Source organism: Aethalodelphis obliquidens, unplaced genomic scaffold (assembly GCF_003676395.1).
Source record: "Aethalodelphis obliquidens isolate GAN/ISIS:26980383/991018 unplaced genomic scaffold, ASM367639v1 scaffold44, whole genome shotgun sequence".
Taxonomy (NCBI): domain Eukaryota; kingdom Metazoa; phylum Chordata; class Mammalia; order Artiodactyla; family Delphinidae; genus Aethalodelphis; species Aethalodelphis obliquidens.
The window spans coordinates 597,035-618,366 of record NW_020837988.1 but is presented as its reverse complement, the minus strand read 5'-3'; the positions used below and the strand labels follow the sequence as shown (position 1 = coordinate 618,366).

Below are 21,332 nucleotides of genomic sequence, written 5' to 3'. Positions count from 1 at the left end.
ATCTGGGGGGCTCCTGGAGGTGGGAGGGGGCTGAGCCCGAGGAGGGGGCGTCCATGTGGAGCCCTAGTGCCCGAGCTGGGCAGAGGGACGGCAGTGCAAAGGCCCTGAGATGGGGACAGAGCAGCAAAGGTCCTTCGAGAGCCTGCAGGGAAGGGTGGGCGGGCTGGATGTCAGTGGGGGTGGGCGCATCTGGGGTGCAGCTGGCGCCTGTGAACCCCGGGCTTCTCCCCGAGGGGGGAGGCAGGCGTGAGGGCAAGCAGCGGCCCGGGGAGGGGTGGGGCCGGTAGGGCGCTGCCGCACCACTAGGCCGGGGAGCCGCTGGGACGTTCTGAGCCGAGGAACGTGTGCCAGGCAGTGGATCACGACAAGTAATATGGTGGGAGTGGGGGACGGTGGATGGGGAGGGAGCCCTCAGAGAGCAGATGAGTGCCGCCCGGCATCGGGTGGCAGCCTTGGGGGCATGTGCAGGGCCGGTCCAAGGGTGAGGCGCAGCCCGAGTCACAGGCCGGCTCCGGTGGCTCCCCGCAGAGCCCGAAAGCCCCTCCCCGGGTCTCTGCAGTCGGGGGCTTTTGAGGAGGAACGGGAAGGAGATCGGTGGCTTGAAGACGGTGTCCCAGGGCGGGGGTGATCTCGGGCTGTTGGCCACCTATGGCTGTTTAAATCTAAACAGATGGAAGGTAAAGGAAAAGTGAAAATTCACAGGTCCTCCGCCTCTCACGTGCTCAGCACGCAGCTAGCAGTCAGTGCAGGGGACACCGCAGCGGCTCTGCTGGGCAGCGCTGGGCCGGGCCATTGATTGTCTGATGAGCAAGCCCTCCGTCTTCCTACACATCGTGGGAAAGTCTCCTGGGGGTGCATCTCACAAACTACCTTCCCTGTAGAAATTTCTGTTTGTACTTCCGGACACCAAGTAGATTCTTTGTGAGGTGACGTCGGTTTGTCTGTCAAATGCTGCGGGCTTGATCAAGAATTAGAAAAATTGCGTTCCGGAACGAACAGAATGTTCAGATTGCATGTACCATAGAGGCTAAATACAATTTCAGCCTGATTTAACTTCTCTGGAGTCGCCGGTTGTGAAGGCGAGGGCCACACACAGGCTCTGAGACGTGGGTTCGTGGGCGCTGCAAGGGCAGCAGGATTCCTCTCTGCTCTCAGGTGACAATCCTTAAAAGTCATCAGACTTCCCATCCCTGATGGCATGCTGTTCCCCTCTAGTGGAATCCGAGGGTATCTGTCTTTCTGCTCCAGCTTGGACATATTCGCAATAGCAGAGGAGATGTGACTCCAGAGATATCTGGGAATAATAGTAACCTGATAATCTGGGGATCTAGACATATTAAAGATGGAAGATGCCATTGTCATGTATTTCTGCTTTATGATAGGCGGCTGCTTTATATTTTATCTTTTTTCCTGTTCTCATGGGGCAATAGCCTTCTGCCCTGGGTCCATTTGAGTTACTTGGGGGAAGGAAAAGTGTGGGCATGCGTACAGTGTATCAGGTTTATCCTGATACCAGAAGGAGGCTTCTTGCCCAGTTTGTTTCTCTGTCTGCCGCTGGTTCAGCATCCAGCCCAGAGTCAGACCCGTTACCTGAGCCAAAGGCCTGCGTTGAAATCCTAATTTCACCACTTTTACTAGCCATGGATCTCGCTGAAACCTTTCCCAATCCTCAGTTTCTTCATCTCTGACTGTCCTCCTTTGACCCTTCCCGGCTGTTTCACAGGATAAAGGAAGTAGTAAGCTGGGTTCTGTGTGTTTATCTGAGCTCTCCCCCCCCCCCCCCCACCACCACACACACACTGTTTCTGGCAGTATCCTGTTAGAAAGGATGGGTAAACAGGTACCCTGGACATACGTTTCTGAACCCTGCATGTACAGGTAGAGCAAGGGGGTGGGGCTGTCGGGGGCTGCCTTTAAATTGGTTACAGGGGACCACAGGCTGCCATCTGGTTTGGTTATATTTCCCCTTTTCTTTTAAATGTTGACTTTTTCTAAAGTCAAGCCAGTGAACAGGGGGAAAAAATCATTTTTAGAATACTAGTGATCACAGCATTTCTGGATTCTCAACTGCAGAGACCGTCACTTAGAGACGTTTGCACAGATGCCTTTACATAGCACCGCTCCCCGTTCTGCTCCGTCTCCACCTCGTAGCCTCCCTGGAAGGGGGTGGGCAGCTGGGGCGGTGGAAAGAGGAAGCGCTGAATATTAGACAGTGGGATAAACAACAAGGTCCTACTGTGCAGCACAATATCCTATGATAAACCATAATGGAAAAGAATATTTTAAAAAAATGTATATATATGTATAACTGAAGTACTTTGCTGTATAGCAGAAATTAACACAACATGGTAAATCAACTATATTTCTATTAAAATCATCCAGTGTCTTAACCAAAAAAAAAAAAGACTAGATGTTCGTCAGGGCAAAGCATGCTGAATTACTGCTTTAATTGTAACACTCAAAACGGTTTGCTGTGAGTAGAAATATTAGCATGTTCTCAGTGATATTTTTGCTAGGTGTGTTTCACTTAAATAACAACAAAAAAGGTATTCAAATACCTTTCAAATACCTATTCAAATTCAAATACCTGTTCAAATTCAAATGCCTATTCAAATTCAAAGGTTTCTGCCGCACTAAGGGCAAACTTCATATGTGCCAGGGGTTTAAGATGTGGGATTGAAGAACTGAACAAGTGCTATTTTTGTCATTACCCTTCCGGCTGAGCTCCGGGAGGAGTTGCTTGGGATGCATTTAAAGTCACAGGGGTGGAAAGTGCATTAGTGTTGCCTCCTGTTGTTTAAAAAAAAACAGAAAGAGGGAATACGTCCGCTTGATGCGGGTGCGCGCTCCAGAACCAGCAGCACACGGCAGCCAAAGGCAGAGATGCTTGGACAGCAATGAGGGGGACTGTGCAGTGTGCTGCTGCAGGACCACACCGTGGTGCCTGTGACAGTGCTTCTCGCGGGCGAAGGTCAAGGTGGAAGAGCCACACGGTCACATCTGTACAGCTGAACCCAGTGCATCAGCGTAAAGCTTAGCGCCAGAGACTTTGTAGCAGAGGCTAGAAATAGAGATTTTTTCTTTCTTTTTTAATTTGTAAGGGGTTCTCCTGCTTTATGGCTTTAGACCAGCCATGCTTAACTGACAAATGGCTGGAGATTTACGATCCCCCAAATGACTGGACCTTCACTGTTTCTCAATTCCCAGTTTAAGAAAAGGAACAAAAACATATCAATAGAAAGAACAGTAAATCCTTGAGATGAGCTGCAGTTGGAGGTAAGAAAATGTCAACCAGCATTTTGTGGCGGCTCAGCCGTCAGTGAGCAGATGGGGAAATCCTAATTCGAGGACAAATGCCTGCACGTAACAGAAATCAAGGAAAAGCCGAGAGTTACGTATCACTCTGTTTTTCACCAAGATGTGAAACTGGTTACTTGCAAGCTTATCCAGGAGGCTCAGCAGCCGGCCAGCCCAGCCAGAATGTCTTGATCAAAAACAGACCCCTGGGGCTTCCCTGGTGGCGCAGTGGTTAAGAATCCGCCTGCCAATGCAGGGGACACGGGTTCGAGCCCTGGTCCGGGAAGATCCCACATGCCGCGGAGCAGCTAAGCCCGTGCACCACAACTACTGAGCCTGTGCACCTAAAGCCCGTGCTTTGCAACAGGAGAAGCCACCGCGATGAGAAGCCTGTTGCCACTGCAATGAGAAGCCCGCGCACCGCAACGAAGAGTAGCCCCCTTTCTCCACAGCTACAGAAAGCCCGCGCGCAGCAACGAAGACCCAACACAGTCAAAGATAGATAGATAGATAGATAAACTTATTTTTAAAAAAGATTAAAAAAAAAAAAACCAGACCCCTGGCTTATAATGGATGCGTAGCTTTTCATTTTACTATTTCATGTTCATCCCTTTGGCCCAAGATTTCCACTTCTGGCTTTTTTCCTGAGGAGCTGATAAGACGCTTGCGCCGTGTGTGCTCACAGACACCTGTTGGTAGTGTTGTTTGTAATAGTGAAATTGGAAGTAACCTCAATGTCCAGGAACTGGGGACTGATTAAATCAAATATGGTTTGGCCATATGATAAAATATCACACAGTAAAATGAGATACTGCTTGTATTTAATGACATGGAAAGATGTTGGAGATGAACTGTTTAAAAAAGGAAAAAAAATCACAGACCAGCCTATTTAGTATGATTCCTAAGAAAACACGCACCTCCACACTCTCATATCTTTTTGAATGAAGCATACCCAAAAGATAAGATTTTCCTTTCTACTTTGTATTTTCTAGTCCTATTATGACAAATGCGATCTCACCTACATAACTGAGCCTGTGAGTAAACAACTGGGCATTAATAATGGGTGATTAATGTTTACCACAAGGTTATAATCAGAAAGATCACTGGGCGTCAGGAAGTAACTATCTAACATAGCTCGGAGAGGATTGCCACTTTGGAAACATTTACTGGGAGTAATAAACAATCTGGGAAGGAATCAGGCATCTAGAGGAAGGAAGGATCCTGCCCACTCTGGACTGTGCAGTAAAGAAGGAGACAGGAACGCAGCCTCCGCCAGCCTGTTTTGTTTAATCAGTTGAGCAATACTAGCTGCTTGGGAATTCCAACATGATAGGGAGGCATGAAAGTCAGCTTCCTGCAAGTAATGTTACACTTTTTCGAGTCCGTGAAAAACATCTGCAGCATCCCTGGCATATCATCCACCCACCAAAGCTTAGGTTTCACATCTGTCCCATCCCATCTCAGAGTGTCAGCCAGCGTTCCTCACGTGAACAACAGCCCAATTCTGTCTTTACTCAGTGAAACAAAGATGATGGAAGCTTGGAGATGCTTGAATAAATACGTCTCCATTTATCCCTGATTTGTTCTCAGAGAGTCATATAAACTTGGCCATGAATTTTTTTTGGGGGGAGACAAATAACTGTTGAGGGCTGGCGAGGGTTCACATAATTAAGATGCTTCTTGGGTTCCTGTTTTGTTTTCCCTTCAGACTGGGGCATTGGAGCTAACGAAATCTCTAAGTAGCACAAATATTATTTGGTGCTTTCAAAAATGCTATAAAAGTTTATCTAATAGAGAAGCAGATGGGTGGTTGCCAGCGGTTGTGGATGAGGGGAGGGTATGGCTCTAGAGGGGCGGGTAGTACAGGGGGCTTCTTTGTGGGGCTAGAGTTCTTCTGTATCATGACCATGAATGTGATCAGTTTCATAGGAACTACACACACACACACACACACACACACACACACACATGTATGTGTATGTGCATGTAAAAACCAGTGAAATCCATATAATAGCATTGTACCTACGGCCATTCCTGGATTTTGACTGTGTTACTACGGTTTTGTAAGAAACCATCCTTGGAGGGAAGCTGAGTGAAGGGTTCCATGGGAACTCTCTGCAGTTTTATAGCTTGTGAGTCTAAAAATAATTCAAAACAAAAGCTTAAAACGGAAAAAAGTAACGTTCTTTTAAATGTGAGATTTTCCTGAGAAGATTGTCATTTGCAAGATTTATCATAAATCTAGTTAATTAACTCACCTGATTGAACGGACAAAGAAACGTAATATTTGAATGATTTTTTTCTCCCTCAGAGGAGTCAGGAAAAGGAAAAATGATGATATATCCTTGACACAGAAACGTTCATGAACTCCTGGGTATAAAGTATAGATAGAGAGGTAAGGAACAGATGTGGAAGGTTGGGTTATTTCCCCTGCCGTTTGCTCTGCCACCTGTGCGAGGATGACGGCGTCACCCATCGCCACATGGCCAGCAGCTCCCCACAGAGGACAGGGTCTCCCCCAGGGCCAGGCTTGCCCTGTGCCCGGACCGGTGGCAGCCAGGGGCTGAGAAGTGTGCCTCCTGCAGGAACAGATTTCGTTGTTCAGTTCCTACCTCTTGATTTTCTTCCCCTGATGCTGGGGTGTCCCCAGGAGTGGTGGCCTCTTAATCCCTTAGTCCCAGAATGAGCACTGCTACCCTGCAGCGCCTGACATAGAACATGAGTGAGCAATAAAGGTTTGTTGTGGAAAGCCAATGAGATTTGGGGGTTTTCCATCACAGCTTTGCTGCTAAGCTAATGTGATACCTAAAAGGTAGATGGTTTATTTGACGTCACCAACTTGAAACGATCTTCAGTTGACCTTAAACCTACAAGATTTCAGTTGGAAGTTCTCTGTTGTCCTTCGTCCAGTAATATAAAATGGCAGAGGACTGAGCTCTCCGTGGGTCTTTGTAGATTCTTTTATTATTCGGTTCACTGCCCCTTCCTGGGGAGGATTTTACACCCTTGCCCCGTTGACTTTGGCTTGGCCGTGTGTCTTGCTTTGGCCAGTGAAGTGTGAGCAGAAATGATGGGACCATTTTCAAGTGGGAGATTTAAGAGCCATTGAGTGGTTCTGCCATTTCTCTTTTTCCTTTGCCATGAGACTGGCAATAGCCCAGGGAGGGGCTGCTCTCTTGGGTCCCAGGGTGAAGAGTGAGAAATAAATGTTTATTGTGGTGAGCCACCGAAAGTTAGGAACTTGTTAGCACAGTATAACACAGCCTCTCCCACGTGAAACAGGACCTGAGCCAGACCTGGAGCCTTCACTGTTATGGACACACCACCTGGCACACAGTAGGTGTACGATAGATAATTTTTGACATATAATGAAGAAATTGATAGCTAACTAGGAAATAGCTTTTTTTTTTTTTTTTTAAAAAAAAAAGTCTATTCAGCTCTTCTACACATTTTAAAAAATATATTTATTTGTTTGGCTGCGCTGGGTCTTAGTTTGCAGCCTGCGGGATCTAGTTCCCTGACCAAGGATCGAACCCGGGCATTGGGAGTGTGGAGTCTTATTCACTGGACCACCAGGGAAGTCCCGGAAAAACCTTTTTTTTTTTTTTTTTTTTTGCTGAATAATAATTAGGCTTTGTGGTTTCAATACTTGCATATTTCAAGCATCTTATTTTAATATCAGAATTTCATACTAAATCATCAAAGATTCTTTTGGAATGTGAAAGCTGTAATTGATAAGATGTTTATATATGTCAAGTTTTCTGGAGATGTTAACATATAAAATTTATTACAAAGTAAGGAAATACTGGTTATATTATAGCTTTTAATTAAGATTTCAGTTTTATTGATGGCTGGTGGAACCAGATATCTGCACCGTGGTCTCATGTAGACACCTTCTCAGCAGATTGCTGGGGAAGCTAGAGACAAAGCCGTTTACCACCAGATATAACAGCTGTGCCCCGAATTCCTTCACCATGTGTAGGCTCTCCCTCTAAATGGTCTCATGAACGGGGTGAAATAGAACCAAATAAATTCAGCTGGAATTCCTGGTAATTTGGATTACGTAGATAATGTATGAATTCTTTTTTTTTTTTTACTTAAATCGTTTCGATAGTGTTTAGAGCCTCCCCTCACTGTTACCTCTGAAACTAGTCAGAGGTCTATTTTACTTACATATCTATCTAGAGAAAAGCTGTTTTATTGTTCTCTATCCGAGGGTTATTTTTTAGTCTGCTTTCTATGTAAATGTCACTATAGTTTATGTTTCCCTCTGTAGCTTGCTGTTTTCATTAGACAATATATCTTGGGGATCTGTCCCTGGAGTTACAGAAAGATCTAGCTCATTTGATTTAACTGCTACAGAGTATTCCAAAATTTAAGTAAATTATGGTTTATTTGGCCTTGCTGGTAGTTATTTATATAGAATTTTTTAAAAATACTCTGTCACTTCTCATTTAATGATTACAGCATCTTACATAGCAGGACAAAGAACTCGTAAGGATCCTTCTGCTAGCAAAGCTGGGTTTGACGAGGTAGTCCAACTGTAAAGGTAAATGTTACTCATCAGAATAAAATGGGGTTACATTAAGATCAAAAATTAACTGTCACCAGAAATGGAAGACCCTTAGTTCTGTTTTAGAGCAGGCCACATTCAACAAGACCGGTATTAGCAAAGGCAAAGCACACTTGAGCAGGCTGATTCCTGAGCCTGACAAGGGCTGTCAGAGCCTTGTTCGCTCAACACACGATGTCCAATGTCATGATTAGAATCGTATCCAAGTTACATGAAGTCACCCTCGTCAGATGATCTGGTTTTGGTCATACTCTGATGTTAACAAAAAGTTTTAAATAGGAATTTTTAAAATCATAGACTTAAAAAAAAAACAAAAAAACTTGTTCCCAAGAAATTTAAGGTCACAGAAATAATGCCAGCTTCGCCCTCGGAGCAGCGTTTTTGGTGTTGCTGTGTAGTCAGCACGGGGGTGACGTTCAGACCCAAGCTTGGCTTACAAGTGTGCTTCATGGGAACACATCAGATGGTGAGACAGGGACCTTTCCTGGTACGTGGAGGGAGCACCGTGAAGGAGCCACACTGCTCAGGGCGGCTGAGGAAATCGCACCCCGGGGCTTCAGTGAAAGGCAGTCTTTTCCAGAAACTCCTAAAGCCTGAACCCCAGCCCTCAGGGACAGCAGTTTCCGTCCTCCCTCTATGGGAAAGGTGTAGGGCATTTCAGAGACACTCACGTTCAGGTGGAAAATTCAAGCCCGGATGACCTCTAGCCAGAAGCCTGCCGTTCTTTTCACTCATCCAATTAAAAGGGCATTTGAAGGGATGTCTATTCAAATATAAACATCCTCGTCAAAGAGCATTATTGAGCGCCCGCCTCCTGGGGTATGAGGGTTTGAACTCCTCTAGAGGTTTCACATTGCATGTTGCTGGATGCGTCTCCATCATGGAAGCCTGCAATTTAAACCGCATCTAGAAGACGCCTTCTGGATGCTTACAGACAATACAAGAAGATGTCTAGGAAATGCAAGGCCCATGAGCATCAAAATATTGTGCACTGCAGACCCATGGGTTTATTACTCTGAACGTGTTACAGAATGATGGTGATGGTGCTGAAGGACTTTGAAAAGTCCTGGTAGAAATGCTGGGATATGTTTCCAATTAAGTTGCTGTATTATAAAATTAAGGTAGGAAAAGCAGGCTAGCAGGTGCTTCCAGTAGGACTTGAAATGTTCACGTGTTATTTTTTTCCTAAGCAGTCTAGATTTAGATTTGTGGGTTAGAGTTCATTTGTGCCTATGAAAATTGGTTTAGTCAAAAACTTGTTTTTCTCCCCCAAACGTGTAGACAGACGACAGAGACGTCTGAGCTGAGTGTTTCCCGCTTTCGTTATAGCATAATGTCAGGCTTGTGACATATGACAGCAGGTTTCATACTCCTCTTAATGAGAGGTTGCCAATGCCTAGAGAAGTAAAAAGTAAGATTTGCACCTATTACACTAAATGAGAAAATGTTACCAACTTGGTAGTAGTGCAGATTTGGTATGAAGACCAGCCATGTCACTGTGGTACCAGGTGCAGCCGGACTTGCCCTAACTTATGTGTGGGATACCTATCGTGAAACCCCAGGTGAACAGGGATGGAAGTGTGCTTTGTTAAAGATTCGGAGGTCCCCTTCACACGTGTGTAGGGAGGTTCACCATGTATGAGACAAAATGCCTTTAGGCGATGCTAAGGCAGGTTTCTGCATCCAGGTGGCTTTGCGGTCCCAGAGGAACCTAATATCATGTTTGTTTCTTTTCCCTCCTTGCTTCGGTTTCCAGGAAGCCCAGAGATAACGTGAAAACTTACTTGCCAGCCTTGGTTCTGGTCCAGCTGCAAATTCAGCAGTGTGCCTTAGGAAATCTCTTTAAAGCCCTCAGCGTCTGTCCTCTGGCAGGGGCTGGGGGGTTGGTGGTAAATGGTGAGAAGATGGGGGGGGGGGAAGGTAGAGGAATAACTGTCTGCATGAGTGGCAGGTAAAAGAAAGAAAACACTCTGGAAGGCCAGAGGAAAGATTGAAAGCGCGCCTGGTCCCAGCATCTGGGGCGGCTTCCTGCAGGACGAAGCAGCCTTCGCTGTTGCTTTTTAAGGTGTTTTCGGCAGATGGGGTGTTGGCAGAAGATGGTTAGACCAGGAGTAGGGAACACCCAAAACAAGGTGAGAGGGGCCAGGGTACTACCTGGGGCTTCCCCAGTGGAAGGGTTGGACATCGAGGTTTATAGATGTCAGAAAGACCCCTCGGGTCCCGTCCATCAAACGCTGCTTCTCACTCCCCGAGGGCGAGTGACACTCGGGCACCTCAGGCTCAGCTCCTCTGCGCACACCTCCCCGGCCACACGGAGCCTCTTGGGGACGCCGCGGCAGGCACTGTTTGTGTGATTCACTCAGCAGCTGTGGGGAAGCCCATCTTGGAGCCCGCAGGGCACAGCTCCTGCCTTGGGGTCCTATCTTTCCATCCAGGTTACCAGCATCACCTGGAAGCCATGGCTGACACACCTTTCACTGTCCCAGGCCCCGTGGCTGGCCCTACACTTCGGAGGATCCCTCAGTTGGCCTGTGCCTTGAAATGCTTTTGTTTCGAAAAACTGATCAGAACGTTTTAGAAACAGCACATGCTTCCTACGCGTAGAGAAGAGCAATCTGATTCTACTTTTCAGATCAGTCTTGAGACTCGTTCTCCCAGGACCCCTTCCCATGAGATCCAGTGAGTTACATATTTGATGAACCAACGACAGATGCACTTTTGACTTAATGTGTCCTGTTTGACTTAATGGTATTTACCCAGCAAATATTACTGTATTCCCTATTCAGTAAACAGAGCATTTAATTCGTAAGTTGTACAATAAAAGTCCATGCCTGGGAATTCTGCACGTGAGACCTGGTGAAACTCCCAAGCCTGCCGTTTAGTTCACATCTCTGCAGCAGTGTCCGTGTCCCGGTTTTGCTGACATACCACGGTCGCTCGTGTAAGATGTTATCAGTGGGGGAAGCAGGGTGAGGAGTGCATGGACGGTCTGTACTTTTCTTGCAGATTCTTGTGAGTCTTCGATTATTGCAAAATAAAAAATGAAAAGTTGGTTGTTTTCTTTTTAACAGCAAGACAGGATCAAAGAGATCATCTATTCCAGTTGTTTTCAAATTTTTCTTTTAGCAGCAGCCTCCCTCTCCCACCCTCATCCCACAGGACGTCCCGACTCCTCTGTCGGGCTCCCCAAAATCCCACGGGGAAGGTCCCGATCCAACCAGCACCCTCGGGGTCCAGATGAGGAAGTTGGGGCCCAAAGAAGTTACTGGCTATTGATGGAAAATCAGAGATCCGGGAAGTTTGATTTTTAGAGCAGTTGCTCTCTGCAAATCTCCACTAAGTCACAGCCCTTCAGCTGACACTGGCTTCTCTTGTCAGACGAGGTGAGATCAGACCAGGAAGAGCACCCGTGCTCCTGAGTTCATTTCTGCGCCGCAGGAGGTGGTCGCGGCCACTCGCCGTGATGCCCGGGCAGGTTGGATGGGCAGGTTGTCTCACAGGCGCTGCCCTGGAGGGCGAGTCCAGGGCGGAGCGGAAGGACTCAGGGCCACAGAGTTCTGTGCCTTCTTGCCAACGTGGCCTCCCCTCCAGCCGCCTGTGGGCACCGGAGCCCGTTAGCTTTCTCCTCCCTCCCCTTGTGAGCCCAGGTCCCTGGAGTATTGCTGGGAAACCTTTGACACCTTGGAGTTTATGACGATGACGTTATTGTTGGAAGTAATCTTCCCTTGCCTTCATCCAGGGGTCTTTCAGGTTGCAAAGCCCCTTCTCACATGTTCCCTCACCCTCACCCCCTGGCTAGGACACTGGCAGACTAGGTTTATTTCTGCTTTGTAAATAAATGGCTGCTGAGCTTGTATCAAGGTGGAGTCGGAACACAGGTCTCCAGAACCGTGGTAAAGGCTTTATTATAGGAGAGAGGATGGTTTTCATAACGCTCCCGCACACAGGGATGGTCCGCAAGCAGGTGGGTGTTTGTGTTGTTATTGCCATTGTTATCGTAGGCACCGTCCTTGGCACAGTTTTAGGGTGTAAAGACTCCGAGAACCTGGGCCTTCTCCAGCCACATCCAGGAGGGGCAGCTCTCTCCTGTACCTCCAAAGGTGAGAGCCTGAAGATGCCACATGGGCTTGGATGAGCAAGCCTTAGGTCCTCCTGAAAAGTGAAGCAGGTTCCCCGGGTGCCACGTCAACAGAGATCGATGTGACAGCCCACTGGCAGGACAGCTGCCCTGGGACCGCCTCGTGCGCCCAGGCTCCGGGGGCTGTGTGGGAGCTGCCACGCTGGATTTATTTCACGCCGATGGTTGATGCTGTCCTCCTGCAGGGAGAACAGGCTGTCCTTCCCCCTGGCCTCCTTTTTGCCCTCACATGGTAGGACACAACCTTTACTATCTGCATTGGGAACTTTTAATTGGTACTGACACCAGCCTGTGCCCTTGACATTTTGCCCAGCATCCTGGGATATTGGGGAAATTGGTGGAAGGCTAAGCCCACACTTCAGACCATGTTCACAGCTGCTACTGGCTGGAAAAGTTACCTCCCAAGGAAGGTGTGGATTTTTCTCACCCCAAGAGACATTTCCAAAGTAAACCAGTGACCTGTGTCAATCCTTTACACACGTAGGCACCTGGCACCCATTAAGCACTTACTAAATATTTGTGGAGGAACCTTCTAAAGCAGTGGTTCTCTGTCTTGTGCACCTGCCAGCGTTAGGCTCACCTGCAGGGCGTGTTGAGGCCTCCTCCACCGAGTTTGATGCAGTTGGTCTGGGGAAGGGCTAAATGATTTCATTTCTAACAAGTTTCAGGTGACGCTAGTGCCGTATAGGGACGATACTGTGGAAGCCACGGTCCTAGAGCAGAGATTGGCAGACTTCCTGTAAGGGCCAGTTAGCCTTTTAGCCTTTGTGGGCCTGCAGGTCCTGTCTCTCAGTTCTGCCATTGTAGCCACAGGAAATACGTAAATGAACGAGCACGGCTATGTTCCGTAAAACTTTATTTACAAGAAACAGGTGGTGTTCTCATTTCAAAAAAAAATTGTGTTGCAAAAATTAAAAAATTTTTAAAGGTGTTAGGAGTCAGAGCCTCATTCTGGGTGGATTTCTGAAAGCTCTCGGATGGGAACCAGTGTTAAAGCCTCAGCTACGGGTCAGATCCCATCTCTGATGTTCACTGGCCGCAAGACTTGGAAGAACACTACCATCTCTGCAGAATGAGGAGGATGATGATAATAATAATAATAATACAGTGACAGATCGGAGGAATGCTAACATTTATCCAGTTTACGTGAGCGTTTGACTTACTATTCTTCATACTATTTTAATCTGCATGATTAAAATATTCCAGAATTTTAAAATTTTTATCTTTAAAAAGTAGTCAAAATAACTCATTGGTCGGTATGTGTCTTAGATTTTAGTTTCCAGTGTCACCCAGAAGGTCAGTTATCTTATGAAGTCACGATCACCTTTGGAATTCCCTCACATCACCAGCACCCAGGCTCTTAGAAAGTCAGAAGCCAAGCATATCTTTCTTTGAGTATCTTTGCATTGGAGAAGCCCCAGAGTAAAGGACACATCAAGGACACCCCAGGCTTCCCTTGTCTGTAGTGGAGCTCGTGGTTTCTCCTCCCCATAACCCTGCTCCCCTGGCATCTTCCTTCATTCAGACAGTGGTACCTGCTCGGGCCACAGAGAATGGTTTGGGAGGAGGAATCGAATGAGGAAGGGTTCTGATGTGACATGTTGAGGATGAAATTGTTTTACAGCTCAAATAGGATGTGTTGATCCTTCAGCTCAGTGCTCTGCTTTACGTATTAATAAACAGAGGTGCAGGAAGCAGAGGGGCTACTGCTTTACGTGGGTTTTCCCTTCTCAGCAGCTCACTAGGATTGACTTGTTTTGTCTTTATATCAACCACATAAGACAAGTCCTGTTAATTTCCCGGTGTGTAGATGGGGCAGAAAGGATGAGTAATTTGCCCACGGTCATGCCTCTGGGAAGGAAGGGAAGTGGGATTTGAGCACAGGCAGTGTGACCGCAGAGTCCGTGCTCTGTCATTACTGCTGTGTGCTAGATGGGATTTATGCTTCCTTGTCTATAATCTATCTGTAGGTTGAGGAACAAAACGCTACTTGGAAAAAGGCTGCCTAGTTGTCCCTTCAGTCATCTGCGTGGTGCTAGAGGAGATGAATTGCCACGGGGGCTAGGGGAGGGGGCTTCCGGGCATTTCCAGTGTTCATCTGATTACACTGAAGTTTCCCTCTGCAAGTGCATATGATGCTTTGGAAATGGTGCAGAAGCAGGAAGACGTCCCCATGGGTTTGGGTGCATATCTGGTCTTAGAGTATATTCCTGGAAGCCTCGCCCTAAAGGAAATGGCCCAGTCTGCTGAATGGCTCCAGGGTCACTCAGCTCAGCTTCACGGATACACCCTGATTTTGTGCCTGCTACAGCCCACGCTGGGCCCTGGGGATGCGGCAAGACCGCGGTGTCTGAACCGCTCTGCTCACCCTCGGGCACCTTGATGGCTCTGGGTCCAGAAGTGGTAGCTGTGGGAGAAACCCCGCTGTGTGCGGATTACACCCCGGAAAGAGAGGGAACGTGGGCATCCAGTGCCCAGCCCGGAACGGGCAGCCTCTTAAAACACGATGCGGCAGAGGTGCCCCTGCCCGTCGTGTGACCTCAGCCCACCGTGCACACACAGTCTGGCGCCTGGAGCCTTGCTGTGGAGGCGGGAAGGGCGGGCCTGAGGCGGGCCTGGTCCCCAGGTGTGGTCTCCCCGTGACTGATGCAGTGTGCTGCTTCTCCCCTCAGGACCCCAGGAGCAAGCACAAATTCAAGATCCACACCTATGGAAGCCCCACCTTCTGCGATCATTGTGGGTCGCTGCTGTACGGACTCATCCACCAGGGGATGAAGTGTGACAGTAAGTAAGTTTTCTTTTCTTGGTAGGTGCTGAGGCCCTGCGGCGTGCGGCCGGGGTTGACGTGCGTCCGGGGTTGACAGGGCCCTTCAAGAGTTAGTGACTCTTCAGCTCGTCAGTAGAATTCGTTCAGACATGGACTCTACCGAAAACGTAGAGGATCTCTCCGCTGTCGAAGTTGTGGTCTATTAAACTACTTAACTGCCTAGTTATGAGCCCTCACCCCAGAAGCACCCGGTTTAATGAGGTTGCTGCTGCCCCAGTCCTCCGTGGCGGAGATCTGCAATCACTGTCGCACGCAGGCCTGTCAAACCCCACAGCGAGTGCCGTGTGTCCCCACCTCCAGATTCCACATTTGGGTTGGCTTCAAGATGAGCTGAGCATTCGTACTCATGATCTTCCTGGGTCTCTGATTAGTGGGTGGACTGTGGAAAAATCCAGTAGGCTCTCGTTAGCGCTGAAACCACAGCAAGAATAAAAACGGGGAGGGCATCTTACTTTTGAAGCTCACTTGGCCTGTGTGTTTCTGGACAGATCAGATTCCTACCAGGCCAGTTAGAGATGAAACCCCGGAAGACCTCCGTCCTCTCCCCTTCCCCTTTCTGCTCTGTGTGTATCACCACCAAACAGCAGGAGGAAAGAAAAACATCTTTTTCTTTCTGTGGAAACTCTTTACTCTGATTATTGTCATGTAATGAGATTCCCCAGGCTATTTATTTGTTTCAATAAAATTTTATTCTTAGGACATGAAAAGGTACTTACTGAGCCTGTTTTTTTCTAGTAGAAGGGGAAGGGTTATGGGAATATGAGATGTATCATTCGTTAATGATGGCTTTTAGGGCCCAGAGCCTCATCTGTGTGTCCCGACACGGAGCAAAGACATACGTATGTTGTCTTCCCTCGGTATCCGAGGGGGCTCGGTTCCAGGACCCTCCACGGACGCTCAGCGCCCACAGTCAGTGGATATGGGGGTATGGATTGGGTTGGGGGGGGCAGCTGTGGAATTGTTGGAAAGAAATCGTGTCTGAGTGGACCTGTGCAGTTCAGACCCGTGTCACTCAAGGGCCAACTGCACATAAACATCAAGCTCTGTGAACTTTATGGAGTAGACGGATAGCTTCTCAGAGCGCAGGGCTGCTTCACCTTCCCGAGCTGTAGAATCTTAAGAGCTTCACGGAAGCTTCGCGATCAGCAAGGCCGGTGGCTTCCTGCATTTTGGGAAACGCTAGGATTCCAAAGACACTGTTTTCAGAGGCTCTGCAAGGGTGGATTCTAAGTGCACTTGTAAATACACTTTTAATTATTTTAAAACTTGGAACAAAAGTGAATCCTCAGCTGTGTTAGGCACTCAGCCTCGGCGAGTTGAAGGTGACCTTGCAGACGGGGCCCTCCCGTTTCTCCTGCTACATCCGCTGCAGAGTCAGCCGGGATCGTGAAGCGTGCCCTTAAAGAAGGGCACCAGCTGCCCGTCCTCTTCTGGGTGAACCAGGATTTGGGGATGCTGTCCAACTTTAACACGAGACAGAAATAAATGCATCGCTGAGGCTGAACTGAGTCTTCGCCTGGCACCGCTAGGCGGTGAAAAGTTTTGTTCGCATCAGAGGCCTTTCTCGGTTATCCAGGAATGTCTTTATAGTAAATAAGTGGTATAGATTTGAATTTATTAACTAAGTGTATGCTAATGAAATGACACTCATCTGGTTTGTAGATTAGGATCCTGCTTAATAACATTTTAGTTGTAAAATGGGTTCTGTTAGTAAAAGTTTTGAAAACCACTGACCTAAACCAGTGTGTTTTGTTTTGAGCTCTTTGCCTTGGAGTCCTAGGGTTTCTGGGGCGGCTGCCTGCGCTCCTTCCTGGGGGCTGCAGGAAAATAAGCAGATGGGTGCCAGGACCCAGACCACCCCGCAGCCAGAGCCACTTCCGCAGGGAAGAACCCTCTTCCTCTGCCCTTACACACAGTAGGTTATGATGCTCGGTGGAAAGAAAGTCAGCAACCACTTGTGCAGGCCTCTTAGTCTGCGGAGTAGGAAAGGGAGTGGGAAAGCCAATGAGCTTCCCAGGATGTACGATACAAGCCGCGGACGGTAGCGCCGAGACAAAGATACAGCCCAGGGCCCTTTCACCTCCCACGCCCTCCCTGAGGTCCACGTCCTTTCCAGAGGCCTGGCATTTATTCCCTTAAGTTGCACGTTCTGCCCAAGTTTGAACACGTGATTTGGTCAATGCGGGTCATAGCACAGCTTTTCAAGAGGCTTTGTATTGGCCGAATCAGGGTACGTGGTTCTGAACGGTTCCCTTTGGGAATGAATCCACGTTAATCGTGCTTCCCTCGTTGTGTCCCTTTTCCTGCTCTCGGTGTGTAATAACCGTAGCAGAGATCCGTTGTCCATGATGCTGCTTGCTGTGTAGTTCACCACGTTAGAATTAGCCACTGAAGAGGAAAGGGGCGTGGAGGCTCAGAAGAGCCTTGTAGCACCCCCTGCAGGATTCACAAGCGTCCCAGGGCCGCCCCTCCTTCTGGAAGCCTGAAGGGACAGGGCCAGTAGAGCTGAAACACCTACACAGTCTTCTGTTTGTGCTCAGTGCACCGGACTCTCTTCAGGGTTCCTTTAGTCCATTACAGTAAGACTGATCTTTTTTTAATCCTCCCCCCCAACCCCCACCCCCGTCTGGCCCACGTAATGTCAGCTGGTGAGAAATGGCTTATGCCAGGCGTGTATTTGTTTTACTCAGAATAATATTTAAATATCTGAAGACAGGTTTAACATATCAAGCACAGGTTCTTTTAAAAACAACAACAAACAAAAGCAATGCACTTAAGCCTCCTTGGAAATACGGTTTACTGAGGAAAGGAACATTTTCTGAATTTCCTTTACTCAACCCTGCAAATTCTCAGAAAGGCATAAGAAATTCTTGGCAGAAAGAGTCGTCTGTTTAAAATGTGCGTGCTGTTTGCCTCTGTGTACATAAATAGTAATTAGTCTGCGCTCTACATGCATTTACCTGTGTGGATTTTGTGTGCTGTTATGTATTGGAAGCGTTCACAGAAGACAGGGGGGTGTCTTGCTTCAGTTAAGACTGAACAAGTATGGATCGCGTATTCTAAGGACACTGTCGCTGTCATGCAGCCTGTGCTGTAAGGGACATCTGCTAACAGTTCTTTATGTCACAAAAGCATTACAGCAGAGTATCGAGTCAGAGGGTGGCTCATTTTCACTTCTGTTCATGCAGCCAAAACACCGAGGGAGGGGTGTTTCCAGGCCACGCGCCCAGCCTCACCCTTTGCTTTCTTGACTCGCAGCCTGTGACATGAACGTGCACAAGCAGTGTGTGATAAACGTCCCCAGCCTCTGCGGGATGGACCACACGGAGAAGAGGGGCCGGATCTACCTGAAGGCCGAGGTCACCGAGGAAAAGCTCCACGTCACAGGTAAGGCAATCTCGGATGGGTGTGAGGCGTGTGGTGCTCCGTGGGCTTCGGATCAAGGGCAGGCCAAGACCCGGGCTGCTCGGACGCAGAGCCACGGGGTCTCATGAACACGCCTCCCGAATCCCCAAATGCCAGCGTCAGTCGGGGTCACCACGGCCGTGTGGAAGAAGTGTTCTGCAGCAGGGCCAGCGGATTGTCCCCCTGGTGACGGGCACACCAGAAGCCACTAAGCAAGATGCCCCGGGTGAAGGTGGAACCCGGGCGAGGGCAGGCGAGGGCTGACCCAGGTGTTTAAGGGCGTCGGGCTGTGATGACCTGATGGGCCCACCTCGAGTATTTACGCCTCCTCTGAGTTGGGTGCGGTGCTGAGAAATCCACACAGATGAATTTATCTGCTTCTCACAACTAGATCATTAGCCTCATTTTCCAGAAGAGGAAACCGAGGCACAGAGAAATGGGAGCCCTGCAGTGTCACATAGTAACAGACCCTGTGCTTCTAACCATCACCCCACCTGCACCTCACAGACAAGACGGCTGAGGCACCAGAACTCCATGTCCCCAGGCCAGGCGCCCTCCTCGGGGCCGTGTCAGGGTGCGCATGTCACAGCACAGCTTTTCCTTCGGTTTCCCACCAAATCCACGCTCAGCCGGGGGTCCTCAAGGTGACGCCCTCTGTGCTGCGTATGGTTTAAGTCTCAGGTGGCAGCCTCGTTTCCTCGCTCTGGAGGCCTCTCGGGTACCACCCGCACTGTACGCTCCCTTCTCCTGGACCAGGACATTTATTCTCATCAGATCAGCAAACATACTGTGTTCCCATTTGTATTTAAAAGTGGAAAAACTGACTTAATTTTCTTTGTTATAGGAAAAAAAGACGTGAAGGGTCTGTTTAAGGGAGAAGCGGGCGTGGGGTGGGGGAGGAGTCCCAGAGAAAGCTCGCTTTCGGGAACATCCTCACATTTTTTTCTTTGGAAAACAATCCAGTGTTCCACCCAGTGCTGTCCTGTCAGGTAAGAATTCAGGGAACATCAAACAGGGTTTTGAGGTGTTGCGAGGAGAGGGTCCACACACTTTGTGGCTGGGTAACCTGATGGAAGGAACCACACACGGCTAGTGGTCAGAATGGGACTGTGCCTAGAATCCCCATCGCAGACACAGGACCCCTGGTGCCTTTGCGTTTCAGAGAAGTTCCTGGATTTTCTCAAAACCGTCCTGCCTGCCCCCGTGCGCTTGGGGCTGCGGTTCTCGCCTGCGTTCCCTTTGATTGGACGGATGCTGCACCGTCACAGCCCCAGGCTTATTTCTCTCTCTTTTTTGCTAAGGCTCCCTCATTGTCAAAGTCTCGTCCTGGGGGCAGGGAGCGTGCAGTTTCAGAGAAAATTACCGTAAAGCAGAGACTGAGTAAGTGATGAGGGGTCGCAGCAGAACGCCTGTTGACCGAACGGCTCTGTGCTTCTCCCCGGCTTTACAGCGACCCACGGGCATGGCGACGTGGTGGACACACAGGGGACAGTTGGAGCTCAGCCGGGAGGGTCCCAGCTCCCTGAGGGCTGGACTGCCTGGCAGGGATTTCAGCGTTCAGCTCGCACTCCTTTGCTTCTGAGTACAAAACAGACTGTGCGTGCTAGACCGGCCCGTGCCTTCTCCATGTGGCGCTGCCTGAGTGTTCCAGGCTCTTCTGTGAGCCTCAAGAGCCTTGCAGGTGTGAAACTGCACAGAGGGGCACAGATGCGCCGTCTGGGGTGGCACACGGTAAGAGGGAAAGACCCACCTTGCAGGGGACGGACAGCCAGGTGTATCCTCCTGGGACTGCTATGCTAATCACTCCAACATTGCCAAGAGTTGAACTTGACTCACAACTGTGGAATCATCTTAGGGGAAGACACCCTCCCTGAGTTTGAGACTTTTCATGCATGAAAGCCAACCAGTGTAACCTACGGCTGCAATCTAGGTCATGTCTCGAGAACGAGTCTACACGTTTGTGCAGAGACGTAGCTCTGCTCTAGGACTATGAATTCAGCAATACTTTTTCATAACAGCAGCAACGGCAGCTCACAGTGACTGAGCACTTCCCACAAAAGGGCCACCTTTGAAGCACTTTACATAATTAACTTATTTAAACCTGTGCGGAAGTTTATTATCCTTATAGATGAAGAAACCAAGGCACAAAGAAATTAAATAACTTGCCCAAAGTCACACAGATGGTCACTTTAATGGTTACATATTCAACTGATAGAAGTAGAGATATTTTAATGACAGTACCAGTAGGAACTGGAATCTTATCTTAGTTCAGGCTGCTATAATAAATACCATGGACTGAATTTCTCTTGGTTCTGGAGGCCGGGAAGTTCAAGATCAAGGTGCCACCAGTTTGGTTTCTGGAGAGAAATCTCCTCCTGGCTTGCAGGGGCTGCCTTCTGGCTGCGTCTTCACTTGGGGGTGGGGGGGGGGGGGGGGGGGGGGAGGAGAGGAGGGGAGGGAGAGAGAGAGAGAGAGAGGGGGGGGGAGAGAGAGAGAGAGAGAGTCTGGGAGTGGGAAGAGGGAGGAAGGAAGCAAACTCAGTGGTGTCTCCTAAGGGCACTGATCCCATCCTGAGGGCCTCACCCTCATGACCTCATCCCCTCCCAAGGCCCCACCTCCTGTACCATCACCGTAGGAGGTTAGGGCTTCCACATACAAACTTGGAGGCACATTCAGTCCACAGCAAATCTAACTTAAAAATACAGTAGTTATTTGTGTGCAGGAAATTCAGTCCTAAATATAGACATCCAAACTAAAGGAAATAACCCGTTAGTAATCATTTCCTTAAGACTTTTAGAGTAATTTTAGATTTTCAGATACAGAATTAGCCTGGCTTCAAGGAGAACAGAAATATAAACAATAAACCATAACGAGTAGAGCTTATGGTACAAAAAAAGTCACAAAAGTAACACAGAGGGCTTCCCTGGTGGCGCAGTGGTTGAGAGTCCGCCTGCCGATGCAGGGGACACAGGTTCATGCCCCGGTCCGGGAGGATCCCACATGCCGCGGAGCGGCTGGGCCCGTGAGCCATGGCCGCTGAGCCTGCGCGTCTGGAGCCTGTGCTCCACAACGGGAGAGGCCACAACAGTGAG

At 48.7% G+C, this 21,332-nt stretch overlaps 1 protein-coding gene across 4 annotated transcripts in view; it reads left to right on the top strand.

The window, feature by feature from the left end:
- PRKCA (protein kinase C alpha) overlaps positions 1-21,332 on the top strand; it is a 363,240-nt gene that overhangs the window by 243,422 nt on the left and 98,486 nt on the right. For all 4 annotated transcript variants that reach the window (XM_027080426.1, XM_027080427.1, XM_027080425.1 and 1 more), the window contains 2 exons: positions 14,681-14,792; positions 18,094-18,222. In XM_027080426.1, coding sequence (XP_026936227.1) covers positions 14,681-14,792; positions 18,094-18,222 — 241 coding nt within the window. The remainder of the gene's footprint in view (positions 1-14,680; positions 14,793-18,093; positions 18,223-21,332) is intronic.